The following is a 20,652-nucleotide window of genomic DNA, read 5'->3' as shown; positions in this document are numbered from 1 at the left end:
TATATTTATTCTTTGAGAGGTGGGTCATTGTTGATTTACACACAACTTCTATCAAAAATTTTCATTGTTTTTAAAATCAATAATATTTGTTATAGAGGGTTAAATACATTAGAACTGTGCCGACGCAGTTATCAGAGAGGAAACCGTATCCTAAATTAATTAAAATAAGTGATAGGTTGATATGAAACTTCCAGAGTCTTCAAACAATAGTTAATTTGGTAACAGAGAGTACTGTGTGGACAAAATTTCTATAGAGAGGTCCAAGTTTGTATGTAGCGAACAGATTCAGATGGATGAACGTTGCAGTAGTTATTCAAATATGACATTTCCACAGTGTGGAGAGCACATAACCTCACTTGATAGGGTGTGTGAAATACAATGAAAAATATGGTGCTGTGAAAAACTTAGGACGACAGTAACTTTCGCATAATGTTTCACTGCCAAGGAACATCGATGAAACCTGGGAGCTGCTACAGCATAGTCTAGAAGGTAACTGAAAGAAACGCGCAGTGAGACGAACAGAAATTACATTTTTATGTAAAGACAATAATTACACTTAATTCAGCGCGATTTATGGTGATCTCCTTTACGTTATAAAAGGCGCGACATGGTTGTTAATACGGTCTGTAATTACTACGGACGGCGATGCATACTCTGCAACGTACTCCCATGCTGGTTACGGGGTTGGCAAGGAGTCCTTGTGGCAGGGCGTGACAGTCTTCAGCGACCGCGGCTGACAACTTCTGGATGGTCGCTGGTGTACGTGACGTGCTGCGGTGCGTCTCCCAACTCGTCCCACTAGTGCACCGACTTAAATCCCACAGAGCACTTGTGGGATGCGATGGGAATACGTCCACATGCATCAATGACCACCCGGCAGTTGTCAGCCACGCTGATGGAGCAACAGAGCGCAGTACCACAATAACTCCTTAGCGACCTTGTAGCCAGCCTGGAAGCACATTGCACAGCATGAATCGCCGTCCGTGGCAATCACACATCCTATTAAGAACCGTTTCCCGCCTTTTGTAATGTCTAGTGGACCATCACAAATCGCTCCGATTTGAGTGTGATTATTTTCATTAAATAAAATTATTATTTCTGTTCGTCTCACTTCGTATTTGTCTCAGTTATGTTCTGTACTACGCTACAGCATATATTTCTATGTGTGGTCCAAGTTACTTGGCAGAGGCATATCACGCGAAACTTACTTTTTTCTGTAAGTTTTGCACAGTGTTGTACATCCAATACCCAGTTCAAGAATGTACAAAATAAAATGATTAAACTCTTATATATTGGGAAATTGCTTCGATGCGGTCGATAAATCGGCAGTGAAGTGCACTCTGAGACAAAAAAAAAGAGGCACCAACGAAATAACGCGTTGGTCCACCTTTGGCCCTAATGCAAGTAGTGATTCGGCTCGGGATTGATTGACAGAGTTGTTAGATGTTCTCCTGAGGGACATCGTGCAAAGTTCTGTTCAATTGACGCTTGTCATCGTCAAAATCCCGAAGTGGTTCTAGGTCTCTGCCCATAATGCGCCAAACGTTCTCAATTGGGGAGATATCCGGCGACCTCGATGGCCAAGGTAGGGTTTGTCAACCACGAAGACAAGCAGTAGAAAGTCTTGCCGGCTGCAGGCAGGCATTATCTTGCCGAAATCCGAAATAAGGATTGCTTGCCACGAAGAGCAACAAAATGGCATAGAATATGGTCAACGTACCGCTGTGCTGTAAGGGTACCACATATGAGAACCAAAGGGGGCTATGGAAAGAAATGGCACCCAAGCCACACGGCTGGTTGTCGGGTCTCATGGCAGGCGACGGTCATTTCGGCACCCCACCGCTGTCCGGGGCGTCTCCAGACACGTCATCGGCAAGGAATCTCATTTAGTGGAGTTGTCATGTCTACAATGATGAGTCTCGCTTCGGACCGAGCTCAGATGACCAGCAAAACCATGCCTGGAGACGCTCCGGACAGCGGTGGGATATCAAGCTGACTCGCCCCCTTACGGCTCAACAGCCATGACTGCTGGTGTGGGGTGCCATTTCATATCATAGCAGAACCCCTCAGCTTGTCATCCGCCACACTATTACAGCACAGCGGTACATCAACCATATTCTACGCCCTTTAGTTGCCTTTCAGGGCAAGCCATCCCGGGCTTACATTCCAGCAAGATAATGCTCGCCCGCACATTCTACTGCTTGTTTTAGTGCTTCTCAAACCCCAACTTATCCAGCTAGGTCGCCGGATCTCTCGCCAATTGCGAATGTTTGAAGCATTAAGGGCAGGGAGCTTAAAACAAGTTCGGGATTCTGACGATCTAACGCGCCATTTGGACTGAATTTGGCACGTTATCCGCCAGGAGGACATCCAGCAACCTGTGCAATGAATGCCAAGCCGAATAACTGCTTGCATAAGGGCCAGAGGTGGATCAACGCAGCGGGCCGGAGTGGCCGAGCGGTTGTAGGCGCTTCAGTCCGGAACCGCGCTGCTGCTACGGTCGCAGGTTCGAATCCTGCCTCGGGCATGGATGTGTGTGATGTCCTTAGGTTTATTAGGTTTAAGTAGTTCTAAGTTCTAGGCGACTGATGACCTCAGAAGTTAAGTCGCATAGTGGTCAGAGCCAGCCTCTAAGTCTAGGAGACTGAGAAGTTCCATAGTGCTTAGAGCCATTTGAACCATTTGGTCAACGCATTATTGACTTGCTGACTTTGTGAAGCTCTTTCTCTTGAACAAATCATCCAGTTTTTCTGAAATTGTAATCAATTGTAATCATTTGTTTATCTGTACAGGTGCACCACATCCAGTTCGGATAATTGCCTGGCGGTGCGTCGTTCCTTTGTCTTAGAGTGTAGTTATGTATGAATATCGGTATCATTTCTACATAATATAGGTAATTTCTATAAATCGTTGCTATCTTTAATGACAAGAAAGGGCGGTGAAAAGTTTCACATATTTCTCCGTGCACCGTTAACACGGAGGGAAGACGAATTGCGAGCTCCGTACTTCTCATAGCGCAGCAGTGCGGCGCGGCAGCGATCGTCGTTGCGAACGTCCTCGAAGAAGTCGACGATCTGGCGCAGCAGGAAGGCGTCGGCGCAGGCGAGCGCGTCGCCCACGGCGCAGAAGGCCGCCTCGCAGAAGCTCAGCACGTCGCTGTCCTGCAGCCCGCCCTGCACCTGCTTCACCGTCACCACCAGCTTGCACACCTGCAAGCACCCCCAGCCACACTTTGTTCAAAGAAGAACCACCGCCTGCGTAAATGTTACGATACTCTTCAGACATAGAAACTGAATCTCCTCTCATGAGCTGTCAGCCCAACTACGAAGTTTTCCATTCAAAGCAGAAGAAGAATGGGCAGCGATAAAATGCAACAAGATATTCAAACTGATTCTGGATGTCTCGGATGTGGCACACAGACTTGTAAACACTCACTGTAGATAGCACAAAGTAAGGAATATGACGGTTAGAGACGAGTAAGGTCACTGAGTAATGGAAGCAAGATATAATAAATTGAAAACATTATTTGGACCACCTGTACAGCTGACCAGTAACAATTATGCCAACTGAAAATGAGGACATGTGGGCGAAGATGACAGGAAAGATACAATAGTCTTTTCCAAATTTCAAAACGCTTTTCGCAAATCCAGAAGGTGCAGTACCCAGGGATTGATGAAATACTAGCGGTACTCTCGTGAGCATCAGGCCAAAGGCTTGAGTAACAAATACAAAAGCTTGAAAACGAAATTTATGTAACTGACAAAGCTCCATCAGATTTTGTAAAGAATATAACTATTGTGCACATTACAAGAAAGCAAAAGCAGACAAATGCAAAAATTACCGTACACTCAGTCCAGTTTTACACGCTTTAAAAACACCCAGGGTAGTACTTTATCAAAGAATGGTAAGAAAAATTAAACAGATTACGAGAAGATCAGTCTGATTTTAAGAGGAACAGAGCCACCCGAGGAGCAATATTTGTGCTGTGGTTAGTAATGGAGGGTATATTTAGGGAAAACAGGGAAACATAGGTTACATTCATAGATTTGGAGAAAGCTCTTGACGCTATGGAATGGAATAAAATGTTTTCCATTCTTACACAGTGTGATGTCAACTACAGCAACAGAACTGTAATCCACTCTTTAGCCCAAGCAAAGTGTAGTGTCAGTATTTATAGAATGAAAGAACAGCCAGAAATCAGGAAAGGTGGAAAGTTGAGTTGCTCATTACCACCATTAATATTTGAGTTATACATGGTGTTTCTGACTTTTACTTCCGATAAGCCACCTCCATTAGGTACATCGCGATCAACGCAACAAAGTTCCTTTCGGCTCTGCGTCAAACGTCTAGGTGCGATAGACCTTGTCTTGTGGAACAAATTATGTTAGAGACACTGACGCTTCCCAGCAACGTTAGGCGTCTGTTAAAATTAGTCAGTTATGTCGTGCGTATGCGATGTGTGTTACCTACAATCCAGTCACCTGCTCCGCATGGTAGCCTGTGGCATAGCCACGCACCTGCTCTGAGAGGCAGCATCACACCAACGTACGTTGCAATTCAAAGAGAAAGTACTAGGCATAGATGAGGCGAACTAGTCAACAAGAGCACAAGCGATCGGAAGAGATATGGACGTCACTCACACCTCCGTGTGGAGAGCGCACCATCAGCACACTTTCCACTCTGCAAGAGGTACAGGCCACTGGAACAGCTGACTCCGAACGCCTTATGCGATTTTTACAGTGGTTTATGTAGCAATACATTGCCGAGTCAGTTTGTATAATGTGGGTTGTTTACAGGCGAAGTGGTCTTAGCGAAGTGGTCTTACGAAAGTCAGCTATGTGAATACCAACAACAACAACGTTGTTGTTGTTGTTGTGGTCCTCAGTCCTGAGACTGGTTTGATGCAGCTCTCCATGCTACTCTATCCTGTGCAAGCTTTTTCATCTCCCAGTACCTACTGCAACCTACATCCTTCTGAACCTGCTTACTGTATTCATCTCTTGGTCTCCCTCTACGATTTTTACCCTCCACGCTGCCCTCCAATACTAAATTGGTGATCCCTTGATGCCTCAGAACATGTCCTACCAACCGATCCCTTCTTCTGGTCAAGCTGTGCCACAAACTTCTCTTCTCCCCAATCCTATTCAATACTTCCTCATTAGTTATGTGATCTACCCATCTAATCTTCAGCATTCTTCTGTAGCACAACATTTCGAAAGCTTCTATTCTCTTCTTGTCCAAACTATTTATCGTCCATGTTTCACTTCCATACATGGCTACACTTCATACAAACACTTTTAGAAATGACTTCCTGACACTTAAATCTATACTCGATGTTAACAAATTCCTCTTCTTCAGAAACGCTTTCCTTGCCATTGCCAGTCTACATTTTATATCCTCTCTACTTCGACCATCATCAGTTATTTTGCTCCCCAAATAGCAAAACTCCTTTACTACTTTAAGTGTCTCATTTCCTAATCTAATTCCCTTAGCATCACCCGACTTAATTAGACTACATTCCATTATCCTTGTTTTGCTTTTGTTGATGTTCATCTTATATCCTCCTTTCAAGACACTGTCCATTCCATTCAACTGCTCTTCCAAGTCCTTTGCTGTCTCTGACAGAATTACAATGTCATCGGCGAACCTCAAAGTTTTGACTTCTTCTCCATGAATTTTAATACCTACTCCCGAATTTTTCTTTTGTTTCCTTTACTGCTTGCTCACTATACAGATTGAATAACATCGCGGAGAGGCTACAACCCTGTCTTACTCCCTTCCCAACCACTCCTTCCCTTTCATGTCCCTCGACTCTTATAACTGCCATCTGGTTACTGTACAAATTGTAAATAGCCTTTCGCTCCCTGTATTTTACCCCTGCCACCTTTAGAATTTGAAAGAGAGTATTCCAGTCAACATTGTCAAAAGCTTTCTCTAAGTCTACAAATGCTAGAACTGTAAGTTTGCCTTTCCTTAATCTTTCTTCTAAGATAAGTCGTAAGGTCAGTATTGCCTCACGTGTTCCAGTGTTTCTACGGAATCCAAACTGATCTTCCCCGAGGTTGGCTTCTACTAGTTTTTCCATTCGTCTGTAAAGAATTCGTGTTAGTATTTTGCAGCTGTGACTTATTAAACTGATAGTTCGGTAATTTTCATATCTGTCAACACCTGCTTTCTTTGGGATTGGAATTATTATATTCTTCTTGAAGTCTGAGGGTATTTCACCTGTTTCATACATCTTGCTCACCAGATGGTAGAGTTTTGTCAGGACTGGCTCTCCCAAGGCCATCAGTAGTTCCAATGGAATGTTATCTACTCCGGGGGCCTTGTTTCGACTCAGGTCTTTCAGTGCTCTGTCAAACTCTTCACGCCGTATCATATCTCCCATTTCATCTTCATCTACATCCTCTTCCATTTCCATAATATTGTCCTGAAGTACATCGCCCTTGTATAGACCCTCTATATACTCCTTCCACCGTTCTGCTTTCCCTTCTTTGCTTAGAACTGGGTTTCCATCTCGGCTCTTGATATTCATGCAAGTGGCTCTCTTTTCTCCAAAGGTCTCTTTAATTTTCCTGTAGGCAGTATCTATCTTGCCCCTAGTGAGATAAACCTCTACATCCTTACATTTGTCCTCTAGCCATCCCTTCTTAGCCATTTTGCAATTCCTGTCGATCTCATTTTTGAGACGTTTGTATTCCTTTTTGCCTGCTTCATTTACTGCATTTTTATATTTTCTCCTTTCATCAATTAAATTCAATATTTCTTCTGTTACCCAAGGATTTCTACTAGCCCTCGTCTTTTTACCTACTTGATCCTCTGCTGCCTTCACTACTTCATCCCTCAAAGCTACCCATTCTTCTTCTACTGTAGTTCTTTCCCCCATTCCTGTCAATTGTTCCCGTATGCTCTCCCTGAAACTCTGTACAACCTCTGGTTCTTTCAGTTTATCCAGGTCCCATCTCCTTAAATTCCCACCTTTTTGCAGTTTCTTCAGTTTTAATCTACAGGTCATAACCAATAGATTGTGGTCAGAGTCCACATCTGCCCCTGGACATGTCTTACAATTTAAAACCTGGTTCCTAAATCTCTGTCTTACCATTATATAATCTATCTGATACCTTTTAGTATCTCCAGGGTTCTTCCATGTATACAACCTTCTTTCATGATTCTTAAACCAAGTGTTAGCTATGATTATGTTGTGCTCTGTGCAAAATTCTACCAGGCGGCTTCCTCTTTCATTTCCTAGCCCCAATCCATATTCACCTACTATGTTTCCTTCTCTCCCTTTTCCTACTGACGAATTCCAGTCACCCATGACTATTAAATTTTCGTCTCCCTTCACAATCTGAAGAATTTCTTTTATTTCATCATACATTTCTTCAATTTCTTCGTCATCTGCAGAGCTAGTTGGCATATAAATTTGTAATACTGTAGTAGGTGTGGGCTTCGTATCTATCTTGCCACAATAATGCGTTCACTATGCTGTTTGTAGTAGCTTACCCGCATTCCTATTTTCCTATTCATTATTAAACCTACTCCTGCATTACCCCTATTTGATTTTGTGTTTATAACCCTGTAGTCACCTGACCAGAAGTCTTGTTCCTCCTGCCACCGAAATTCATTAATTCCCACTATATCTAACTTTAACCTATCCATTTCCCTTTTTAAATTTTCTAACCTACCTGCCCCATTAAGGGATCTGACATTCCACGCTCCGATCCGTAGAACGCCAGTTTTCTTTCTCCTGATAACGACATCCTGTTGAGTAGTCCCCGCCCGGAGATCCGAATGGGGGACTATTTTACCTCCGGAATATTTTACCCAAGAGGAGGCCACCATCATTTAATCATACATTTAAGCTGCATGCCCTCGGGAAAAATTACGGCTGTAGTTTCCCATTGCTTTCAGCCGTTCGCAGTACCAGCACAGCAAGGCCGTTTTGGTTATTGTCACAAGGCCACATCAGTCAATCATCCAGACTGTTGCCCTTGCAACTACTGAAAAGGCTGCTGCCCCTCTTCAGGAACCACACGTTTGTCTGGCCTCTCAACAGATACCCCTCCGTTGTGGTTGCACCTACGGTACGGCTATCTGTATCGCTGAGGCACGCAAACCTCCCCACCAACGGCAAGGTCCATGGTTCATGGGGGGGAACACCAACGTGTGGACACTAAAATACCCGCGTGAAATCGTGGTCGTACATCACAAACAACAGTTTTCAGTAAACATGTCGACGGGCATCGACGGCGAACTTATTGTCGGACCCTTTATTCTGGCACCCCGTCTAGACGGCCCGATGTGTCTCAACTTTCTGACAGATGACGTACCCAAGCTGCTAAAGTATCTTCCACTGAATGCACGGGTGAAAATGTGGTTTCAAGATGAGGCTGCACCACAATGTTTTAATCACTGTGTGCGTCAGCACCTCACTGCACGTTTGGTGTGAACTGAATTCAGACAGGCGCCCTGAGCCACGGGCACACATTCACTTCGACCTGGTGTGGCCGAGTGATTCTAGGCGCTTCAGTCTGGAACCGCGCGACCGCTACGGTCGCAGATTCGAATCCTGCCTCGGGAATGGATGTGTGTGATGTCCTTAGGTTAGTTAGGTTTAAGTAGTTCTAAGTTCTCGGGGACTGATGACCTCAGATGCTAAGTCCCATAGTGCTCAGAGCCAATTTCACCTCGACCTCGAACCACTCGATTTCTACGTGTGGGGTCACATCAAACGTAGCGTGTGTATTGCGCCTGTACAGAACAGCGACATTCTAGTCGAACGAATATAGGCAGCACGTAATGCCATTCAGACCACTCCTGGCATCTTAGAAGAGAAGGCAAGGCAGCGCATCATCGCTGCAACGACTGTAATCAGGTGGAACTTCGCCACTTTGAGCACCTGCTTAGGTTCATGTGTGGTGTTGTTAGTAGAACATGAGCTAGATGGATTACTCTTATGGCATAAGACTGGATTCAAAATTTTGTAAACCAACCTAACATTTCATTTCCCTTATTTGTATTTATTTTAATATGTGTATTTCTTTAAATACTCTGCAGAAAACAAGCAAGGAATACATTAGTCTTTTTTTTTTTGCTTTCTTTGCAATGTATTTTATCCTGGAGCTTCGCTTGTTTTGAAGAAGCGTTTTCTTCATGTCATGTTCTGGTACCCATAGTGGAAAGACGTGTAGTTGCTCAGAAGAGAAGTGGATTGTTGTGGTAAAACTCTAGAAACTCTACTGTATTTCTGCGTTTAAAATAAAGTAACTGCCTCGGCCTCGTTCGGAAATTAATCTGCGGGCTTCACTGAGAGGAAATTATCCCGTTATTCCCGAGAGATTTGCTTTAAATCGTCTGAAAAGTTACTTCCCTTGTACAAATGTGACGGGTAAATTCCAGCACACAGGAAGTTAATGGAATAAAGCAACTGTGAAAGAATAAAACTACAAGCACTCATAAGAATCAAGGACGACACGACTTCAGAAAACTAGTGTGGTGTACTAATGAGGCGTACTGTATGCTACCCACCCCAGTGAAAGAATGCTTTTCAGCAAGAAAACCTTAAGAACGAGTAGCTCGAAGCAGAGTAAGACATTTTAAAGGCGAAACAGGAAGTTTAATTTTGCTCGGCCTAGCCCCTTTCACACGGGTCAGATGACTGCGTTATAGACAATACCTATTACATACACTTGCTGCGGAGTGCCTCCGTCCTTCCTCCTCTCAAGAGCATAGTCGATAATAAGCAGAATTTGCTCCCCGTGACTTATCACCCCCAGACATTTGACACTGTGATTTTGAAACATCCTGTATACTGAAGATGCTATCTCCGTTTTGGAGTGAATGTTGTTACTCATGGTGTTGCCAATATTACTTTTGTTGTAGTCTAATTTGGTCTGGGCAAGACAGCTGCTGAGAGCAAACAACCCGTCTGAATACAACAACAACTTTCTGTGCTAGGAGGTTCGCTTTCTGCTACCATTATGTTGGGCGCAAAAGTTATCTGGTGAATAACACAGCCTTTCTACTATTCAGTAACAACTGGTACCGTTGAACCGCTTTTTGTCCTACAGACAAGTCAACAACGCGTTTCGACAGGCAGTGTTATCATCAAGTTGCAAAATTCAGCTTCTGAGCTTACACTGTAAAGGTCTACCTCATTAGCTGAGTCTGAGAACCTAATGATGAGAGAGTCGTCTCACGAAACGCGTTTTTGTATTGCGTGAAGACCGAAAAACGATTCAATGCTGTCAATTTTCACTGTTAAATTATTACACCGACTACGTCACATAATATTAAATTGTGTTGTTCACAGACGCCTACCAAGGTGAAAAGGAAGGTATAATTTTTGTTGAGTTGTAACTAAAAAGGTTGATTTCAGTACGTAATAACGAATTGATTATAAAACTAGCGTTCTACATTTTGCAACGAATGCAATGAATTTAACTCAATTGTCTCGAGTTAGTGATCTCCGACAGAGTTCCAGTTCGGAGGGAAGGAAAATACACTCCTGGAAATGGAAAAAAGAACACATTGACACCGGTGTGTCAGACCCACCATACTTGCTCCGGACACTGCGAGAGGGCTGTACAAGCAATGATCACACGCACGGCACAGCGGACACACCAGGAACCGCGGTGTTGGCCGTCGAATGGCGCTAGCTGCGCAGCATTTGTGCACCGCCGCCGTCAGTGTCAGCCAGTTTGCCGTGGCATACGGAGCTCCATCGCAGTCTTTAACACTGGTAGCATGCCGCTACAGCGTGGACGTGAAACGTATGTGCAGTTGACGGACTTTGAGCGAGGGCGTATAGTGGGCATGCGGGAGGCCGGGTGGACGTACCGCCGAATTGCTCAACACGTGGGGCGTGAGGTCTCCACAGTACATCGATGTTGTCGCCAGTGGTCGGCGGAAGGTGCACGTGCCCGTCGACCTGCGACCGGACCGCAGCGACGCACGGATGCACGCCAAGACCGTAGGATCCTACGCAGTGCCGTAGGGGACCGCACCGCCACTTCCCAGCAAATTAGGGACACTGTTGCTCCTGGGGTATCGGCGAGGACCATTCGCAACCGTCTCCATGAAGCTGGGCTACGGTCCCGCACACCGTTAGGCCGTCTTCCGCTCACGCCCCAACATCGTGCAGCCCACCTCCAGTGGTGTCGCGACAGGCGTGAATGGAGGGACGAATGGAGACGTGTCGTCTTCAGCGATGAGAGTCGCTTCTGCCTTGGTGCCAATGATGGTCGTATGCGTGTTTGGCGCCGTGCAGGTGAGCGCCACAATCAGGACTGTATACGACCGAGGCACACAGGGCCAACACCCGGCATCATGGTGTGAGGAGCGATCTCCTACACTGGCCGTACACCACTGGTGATCGTCGAGGGGACACTGAATAGTGCACGGTACATCCAAACCGTCATCGAACCCATCGTTCTACCATTCCTAGACCGGCAAGGGAACTTGCTGTTCCAACAGGACAATGCACGTCCGCATGTATCCCGTGCCACCCAACGTGCTCTAGAAGGTGTAAGTCAACTACCCTGGCCAGCAAGATCTCCGGATCTGTCCCCCATTGAGCATGTTTGGGACTGGATGAAGCGTCGTCTCACGCGGTCTGCACGTCCAGCACGAACGCTGGTCCACCTGAGGCGCCAGGTGGAAATGGCATGGCAAGCCGTTCCACAGGACTACATCCAGCATCTCTACGATCGTCTCCATGGGAGAATAGCAGCCTGCATTGCTGCGAAAGGTGGATATACACTGTACTAGTGCCGACATTGTGCATGCTCTGTTGCCTGTGTCTATGTGCCTGTGGTTCTGTCAGTGTGATCATGTGATGTATCTGACCCCAGGAATGTGTCAATAAAGTTTCCCCTTCCTGGGACAATGAATTCACAGTGTTCTTATTTCAATTTCCAGGAGTGTATGTTGTATTCTTAAATTGTATTCGCACGTTGTGGTCACATAAATTGAATAACAATAAAGTTTCTGTCATTTTGAAAAGTCAGCAACGTCGCCAGGACGTCCATTTTTGTAACTACATGTATATCGTCTTAAAAATTTCCTTCCGCAAATAAAACTAAAATGAAAACATTACACCTGGCTTGGAGATCACACTGGTGGCAATTCCAACTCTGTACACTGAAATGTAAGATTGGGTGTGTGTTCTAAAGGGGACATGGCAACCCTGCTCCCCGCCGTACTTGTTCCTGCCGAAGTGTCAAACCTAAAGTAAGTTTGAACAAACTATGGTTAAAATATATCGCACAGGAAATGGTACTCCACAAATATGGCATGTTGTTGGATCATCCTACCTAAGCATGAGTTCTTGTGGCAATGGTAAGTATCATGTTCGTAACTTGGACAACACCAATTTCATCAGCGAGGCTGGGAAGAGGTCCACCACCCCTGGTTGGTGGGTAGTTGACAAGCTACACGAATGGAGAGTTGCACGTAACAATTTTTGGCTTAACGACCAAAATAAGAAAATGTTAATATTTTCTGAACGAATCTTAAACATGACTGCGATTTCAGCAGCTGCGTGGCAGTAAAGTTGGACAGGTTGAAACGAAATTAGCCAACCAGTTGCAAATAAAAATTTATTGGAGCACTTGGCCTATGTTTCGATAATTTTAAAATTGTCTTCTTTAGAAGCTGTGATGTATTCTAAAATTACATTAATGGTTACAGAATTATTTTAAGCAGAACAACTGTAGCCAAAAGATCATATGATAAGGGTACTCACATCAGATGCTGATTAAGTACACTGAATAAAGCCAAACGGCTCTTGTCATATTTGATATCTATCTTAAAAGCACAAATAATCACAAGTCATGACTTGGGATCTGTAATCCAGATGGCACCACTTTCCTCTGTTATACATAAATCAAGTTTAGAAGAATTTTATGTTAATGTACCACTGCACTTGCCATTTGATCTGCACACCTATAATGCTATAGTGCCACAATTCAATATCATGGCTTGTAGTTATTTGTATTTTTAAGATAGATGTCGAATATGACCTGAGCCTTATGACTTTATTCAATGTACTTTATCAGCATCAGATATATCGTACAATCGTTTGGCTACAGTTGTTATTTTGTTCTGTTTAAAACAGTTTTGTAACCATTAATGTAATTTTTAGGATCCATTACAGCTTCTGAAGACAATTTTAAAATTGATACTTATTGGCAGATTAACACTGTGCAGGACAGAGACTCGAATTGGAGACCTTTGCCTTTCGTGGGCAAGTGCTCTCCCAACATTTTTTTATCTCATTTTGTTTGTTAATGTTCGTTCTATTTGTTCGGGGTGGACATCCCACGACGCTTGTTCACATTCATCGTTGAGTCTTTAACTCAGTTCGTTTTATTACAGAGGGCAACTAACCGTCTGACCGAACTCACTGAGCCATCATGCCACAGACGTTGATATTCTGCTGGTGCAGGAAACCTGCAATGCTGCCTTTCCCGACGCGCTTGGTTACAACACTTATCTATCGCCGACTCTAGACGTAGGACGTGGTACAGTGATATTAGTTCGGGGATTCCGGTATGTGACCTCGATTACCTCCCTTCGGCTCAGGATTTGGCGATGACCGTGAACGGCATTCGTATTGTCAACATCTATGCACCCTCTAGATCTGACAATCGAAGGGCGCGTGCGCAGTTCTGTGCCCCTATTCCATGACATACGACTACATTTTGGTAGGAGAGGATTTTAACTGTGTTCTCATACCGAAGAATCAAACCCCTAATTTCAGCTCCTGCTACGCATTGCGCACGATCTGCCGAGACATGGCACTAATGGACACGTGGGAAAAGATCCATGGTCACCGAGAGGGCTACACGTTTATACCAGCAAAAAAATGGTTCAAATGGCTCTAAGCACTATGGGACTTAACATCTGAGGTCATCAGTCCACTAGACGTAGAACTACTTAAACTTAACTAACCTAAGGACATCACACACATCCACGCCCGAGGCAGTATTCGAACCTGCGACCGTAGGAGCAGCGCGGTTTCAGACTGAAGCGCTTAGAACCACTCGGTCACAACGGTCGGCTTTTATACTAGCCACTCGGCGAGCAGGCTGGATCTAATTTATGTTTCTGAGAGGTTAAGAGATCACGTGCTCCCTACTGAACGTTAGCCCACAGCGTTTACGGATCATCTTGCATATTTATGCACGTTAACCCTTCCACGGCAGCGGGTCTGGTGGAGCCGTAGTTCGTGAAAACTTAATTCATCCTTATTTGGTGGATCCCGAATGTAGCCAACGGATCGAAGAAACATGGCAGACATGCACTCGCCATCTGCCGATGCACTGTACGGTTCTTTCATGGTGGCTGCAATGTGCAAAACGGGCGATACGAAGATCTCTCGTAACGTATGGCAAGGAAAAAGCGAGATGGCTCCGAGATACACTTCATTATTTCTACATGGTGCTCCGTGACCTATCCTCCAGGGCGTGAAGCGGAAGTCCATCGCATTCAGGCGTGCATTTTATCGATAAAGATACGTCGATTCGAGGGACTTTCGTCCGTGCTCGGTGCTTGGACACCGTCGACGGAGAACGTATTTGCATGCATCATGTGTCCAGGGGACATGCGCGTAATCGTCTATCCTTGATCACAGGGTTCCATGATGGTGAAGATCGGCGCTTGACGTCACAACAGGACACTGCTGCTAGATTTCTGGAGCATTAAAGCCTCCTTTTCACTGGAACGCCGACGGACAAACGGATAGAAGTAGAAATTTTGCGACAGATGCAAACGGGGGTGGATGGTCCGGATGCAGAGGCGTTATTGGAACTCCTAACGGTAGAGGACATACGGAGGGCACTAATGAAGGATGCGGTGCATAACTCCCCTGGCCCAGATGGGTTGATACTCGAATTTTGTCGCGAATATGCAGATTTAATGATGTCCCAATGGGTGCTGGTGTATAATGAGTTATTGAGCCCTGACACGGACGTCCGTCGCAATTCATGGCAGGGTTACTTATACCAGTATCGAAATCGGCAGAGAGTGTCAGCGCCCATCAATTTCAACCGTTCACGATGCTCAATACTGATTATAAGATCTTTGCACGAATGTTGGCGGCAAGGTTCAAGACTGTAATATCCAAGACATTACCACCAGACCAGGCTTGTTTAGAGGTTCGGAGCAACATCCATTCTGTCCTAGGTGAATACCGTGACATCATCTCCCTGGCGGACGCTCGTCGAATGTGAACAGCGTTCGTATCAGCGGATTTTGATTGTGCCTTTGACAGGATCAGCCATGATATCCTTGACTCGACCATGCGTCGCATGGCGATACCTCAGGATTTTATTACCGTCCTCATGCCCCTCCTTCGCGGCGCTCCTTGCTCTTACAAGCGTCCGAATCCGTGCGAGTTCCTTCACGTGCCGTGCATATGCCGACGATTTGACGATACTCGTCCGGTCGGAGAACGAAGTACGTAAAGTGGTTGCTCTTCTTACTACGTATGCAGTAGCGGCGAGTAGCAGGGTCAACATGAATAAAACAAAAATTATGCACATCGGACGGGGGCCGGACGCTCTGCGCAGTCCGTTTACGACTGTGGATATCTTGCGATGCTTAGGAGTATTGTTCACCCGATCGCTACGGCAATCAGCGACGACGAGCTACCAACGTCTGCTCCAGCACGTCCGACTGCACATACGTAACAATATTCCCTCCGAACCCACGACCTGCTCCGAAGGGTGGAATACACTAATGTTCATCTGGCCTCGCGATTGCCGCACCTGGCATAGGTACTGCCAATGCCACACGGTATTGCTGACAGGTTAATGGCGGCCTTTGAATACTATGTCAGACAAGGGATGTTGTTTAAGGTCAAATAAGAGACTTCAACTCTCCCAAACTATTCTGGAGGACTTAATCTCACAAATGTGCAGAACAAGGCTCAGCTCTATACCTGCGAGCGACACTACGGGCATGGAAGCAACAGCAACACGCCATCACCTCAGCTATCCTGGACGTGCTTCTTCCCCCGTCCTTTGAACCGCCGGCGGCGGCGGGCATCATATAGCCTTCTTTTTCTCACGTCGCGCGATTCTTTGTTGATTTTAGTTATGTTCAGTTACAGATACCTTCTGCAAGGGTCCCCACTACCCGTGAGATATATCGATACTTCAGGCGTCGTCATGGCAGCAATGTTGTCGAACTTAAATGCCCAACGAGGGATTGGCGACAGGTTTGGTGAGCTGTCAATGCACCTCTCCTCGTCACGACAGCGAGATCGTCTTGGTATACATTAATCAACCTCAAGACAGTCACCCGCTGACGATATTACGATATTCACAAGGTAAGATTCCACGCTTTGCCTGATATGTGGCATACAGGACACCGACGAACATTTTCTGCAGTGTGGTAAGGCAAAGGAGTTTGGCGACTGACGCAAGGCATCATGGCTCTCCTCCGACGCACCGATGACTCCACGATCATGACGGACGCTTTATTTTTCCCAGACGCTGTCTTTTTCCCCTTACAGAAAACATCGGCAATCTGCTGGACTGGAGGACACGCATCTCACTGCGTGCTCTCGCGGACCGTAATATCGAGCATGGACTATTGGCATTATCTACTAGAACAACGCTAAATCACGCAACGTCCCTCTAAATACAAAACGATAGGCTATTACTCCCAGTGAAGTGACAAGGGTGTCACTTCGGCCCTGTATTCCTGTCCCTTCTTTTTCATAAGTGATTTTTTTCCCTGGGACATCAAAATTAAATAAAAAATAATAAAAAACAAAAGAATTACATAAATGTATAATGTTTCCTTCCCACTGCCTCTCCCTAGGGGTAAAAATTAAAGAAAGAAAAGTTGGTGAGTACTTGTCTCCCAACGACAAAGGTCCCGAGTTCGAACCTCGGTCCGGCACGCAGTTTTAATCTGCCAGGAAGTTTCATAATAGCGCACACTCCACTGCAGAGTGGAAATTTCATTCTTGAATTTTAAAACTGTCGAAACCTAGGTCAAAGTTTCAAATAAATATTTATTTGCAACAGCTTACTGATTCTTTCAGCCTCTCAAAATTTTCTGAGCAGTTCCTTGCTGTGTATGGCGTTCAGTTAGAGTGATTATTGATAAGTAACATAACAGTGCTGACGACGTAGATTCTTCAGCCATTACGGAGGGTCTGACCTGCAGCTTGGTGGCGGGCGAGGGGTCCTTGCGGGAGAGGAGCGTGCAGAGGAAGGCTCGCGTGTCGACGGCGCGCATGAGCGCGACCACGGCGGGCAGGTTGCGCTGGCAGAGGTTGACGAGCGCGGCGAGCGCGGGCGCCACCAGCTGGCGCGCCTCGTCGCCCGCGCCCTCCGCCGCGCCCTCCGCCGCCCACGCCGCCAGCGTCTGCAGCAGGCCCGGCACCTGCGCCTCCCGCCACGACACCTCCACGCCGTACGTCACGTCCTGGAGCCACACTCACTCTTCTCACATTCTGTGCCACATCTAAATTTAGTCTGCACATCTCTCCTTTTCGATAAAATAATTTTGAGGTCCGTGTACATGACCACTAACTTAAGTAAAACATATGGTTATGCAGTGTGACAGCAAAAACGGACACAGATCGAAGTATTTACTTATTTACCCTCCAATCTGTCTAAAGAAAGTTAAACAAAACAATTTCAGAAACAAAATTTCCTGGGAAATTAATACTGTGCGCCAGAGAGGGACTCGAAACTGAAACCATTGCCTTTCGTGGGTAAACGCTCTAACAACTGAGCTATTCAAACACGACTCACCACCTGCTCTCACAGCTATACTTGCGGCAGCACCTCGTCTCCTATTTTCCAAACTTCACAGAAATTCTCCTACGAAATCTGCAAGGCTTGCGCTCCTGGAAGAAAGGATACTGTGGAGAGGGCTTATCCACAACCTGGGAGAGTTTCCAAATTGAGATTTTTCAGTCTGCAGCGGAGTGTACGCTCATCGGGAACTTTCTGGCACATGAAAACTTTATGCCAGACCGGGCTCTAGCCCAGTCGATAGACTACTTTCCCGTCACAGGCAGAGGTCCCAGTTTCGAGTGCCAGTCTGGCACACATTTCTTATCGGTCAGGAAGTTGCAGTTCAGCGTACACTCTGCTGCAGACTGGGAACTCATTCTTCAAACAGCCATTCAGGTTGTGGCTAAGCCATGTCCCCGCAATATCCTTTCTTCCAGGAGTGCGAGTCCTGCAAGGAGCGCACGAGAACGTCTGTGAAATCTGGAATGCAGGAGATGAGGTACTAGTGGAAGTACAGCTGTGAGGGAGGGTTATGACTTTTGCTTGGACAGCGCATCCGATAGATCGCTTGCCCGCGAAAGGCAATACAGAACGTTCAACCTCTGCAATGCTGTTCGAGTTTATGGGGAATACCGAGTGGGCAGAGGTGTGAGTGGGAATTTGGATTGAGGAGAACGGCTTGCTAGGGAAGTTCGGGCAGTTATTCAAAGCCACTGTGCCAGGCTAGCGTAGTAGTTACTGCTTCTGCCCAGTGAGCAAGAGATCCAGGATCGAATCCTGGCCTTGGTAGAAATTTTCATTTGTCACTTCAGTCTGCATATATATCATAGGTGTTTTGAGACTTGGAAATGTCATTGGAACCATATAGTTTAATTTGAATATAGAACAAAGGTAAATAATGATACTAAAGATAAGAAGTCAATGAAAATGAGCACTTCCTATGTAAAATTACTGTAGTTGACTTCGGTTTGTGGCTACCTCGGTACGTCTTCCAGTTTTGCCGGCGCTGAGTGGAAAGAGCCTAAACTTCAGCCATATTTAATTTGTATATACGATAATAGAAGCAAAACTTTCCAGTAAACATGGCTTCACAATCGAGCCATATGCAAGACAGTTGCGAATGTGTGATTGCGAGCTGACACTGACAGCGGCCTACTTAGAACTAATGTATTTGAAATGTTAACCTCTCCATCGAGTCCCCGCACAATCGAGTTCAAATTTCAACCATAGCCCGGAGTTGGGGATTACGCATGATGACGCACCAGCAAAACAAGGTGAGTAAGCTGAGCGGGCCCTGCACCCTGGCCTCCGATCACCTAACGTCTAGATTTTTTCATTGTGGGATCATCTCGAAAGTGAAGACTGCAGCAATCCCGCTTATAAGATGATGAACTGGAGTAACAAATCGTACCGCCTTCTCAAGATTTACGAGATGATCTGGGTGGCGGCCGGAAGTCCGAGGGTTCCCAAAGAATTCGTAACTCGAAACTCACTGCGGAGACAAGTATAGCATTGTCTACAAATGTGAAACCGACATTTCGGAAACCTCCTGTAACAGGCATAAGTGTACAATAAATTGTAACATGTAATGTGTTAAGTAGCACTCTATTCCTTGTGCTACTTGAGCCTAGTTAGATGGTGACTTCATCAAAAAGTTCACAATTTAGATAAGTTTGTGTCAATTATGACTATAGTTCATACTGAAGTCAGTGATGGCTCGTACCCAAACAATTACGGTCACCTCGCAATTGCCTCATTTGTGGACGCATGTCTACTGGAACGTTTTCACTCGTGTTATCATAGTTTCACTCATGTCAGTTTTCGCTATTAATTGTGGTACGCGTATACAGGGTGTAACGGGTATAAGCGCAGATATTTTTACATGTGGTACCTTAGTATGTACACACATCGGTGTGTTGATTGTTTCTTCTCTGCGTCAAACAGTCTTCCCACAAACACGTCACATAACTTACCACCTGACGTTTTCTGCACGGTCGTAGCTTCACCACTAAGTGGACTACACACGTCAGTATAAACTAACCGTTTTGCTTCCACGCGTTGACACTCCAGTATTTGACCTGATGCACAGGGGAAAATAAGCACTAACGGCTTGTTATTGCCACATGTACTTGGAGAGTCTACTCAACCTAAAAACGTACGACTGGTAATGTTGTTGTTGTTGTTGTTGTTGTTGTGGTCTTGAGTCCTCAGACTAGTTTGATGCAGCTCTCCATGCTACTCTATCCTGTGCAAGCTTCTTCATCTCCCAGTACCTACTGCAACCTACATCCTTCTGAATCTGCTTAGCGTATTGATCTCTTGGTCTCCCTCTACGATTTTTACCCTCCACGCTGCCCTCCAATGCTAAATTTGTGATCCATTGATGCCTCAAAACATGTCCTACCAACCGATCCCTTCTTCTAGTCAAGTTGTGCCACAAACTTCTCTTCTCCCCAATCCTATTCAATACCTCCTCATTAGTTACGTGATCTACCCACCTTATCTTCAGCATTCTTCTGTAGCACCACATTTCGAAAGCTTCTATTCTCTTCTTGTCCAAACTGGTAATCGTCCATGTCTCACTTCCATACATGGCTACACTCTATACAAATATACTCCTGGAAATTGAAATAAGAACATCGTGAATTCATTGTCCCAGGAAGGGGAAACTTTATTGACACATTCCTGGGGTCAGATACATCACATGATCACACTGACAGAACCACAGGCACATAGACACAGGCAACAGAGCATGCACAATGTCGGCACTAGTACAGTGTATATCCACCTTTCGCAGCAATGCAGGCTGCTATTCTCCCATGGAGACGATCGTAGAGATGCTGGATGTAGTCCTGTGGAACGGCTTGCCATGCCATTTCCACCTGGCGCCTCA

General features: G+C 45.6%; 1 protein-coding gene across 1 annotated transcript in view; it reads right to left on the bottom strand.

The window, feature by feature from the left end:
• Positions 1-20,652, bottom strand: part of LOC126252411 (sodium channel protein Nach-like) — a 197,728-nt gene that overhangs the window by 15,918 nt on the left and 161,158 nt on the right. Inside the window, 2 exon segments of the mRNA XM_049953336.1 lie at positions 2,996-3,209; positions 17,176-17,442. Coding sequence (XP_049809293.1) covers positions 2,996-3,209; positions 17,176-17,442 — 481 coding nt within the window.

This window comes from Schistocerca nitens, chromosome 1 (genome assembly GCF_023898315.1).
Source record: "Schistocerca nitens isolate TAMUIC-IGC-003100 chromosome 1, iqSchNite1.1, whole genome shotgun sequence".
NCBI lineage: Eukaryota > Metazoa > Arthropoda > Insecta > Orthoptera > Acrididae > Schistocerca > Schistocerca nitens.
This window is presented reverse-complemented; position numbering and strand designations above follow the sequence as displayed.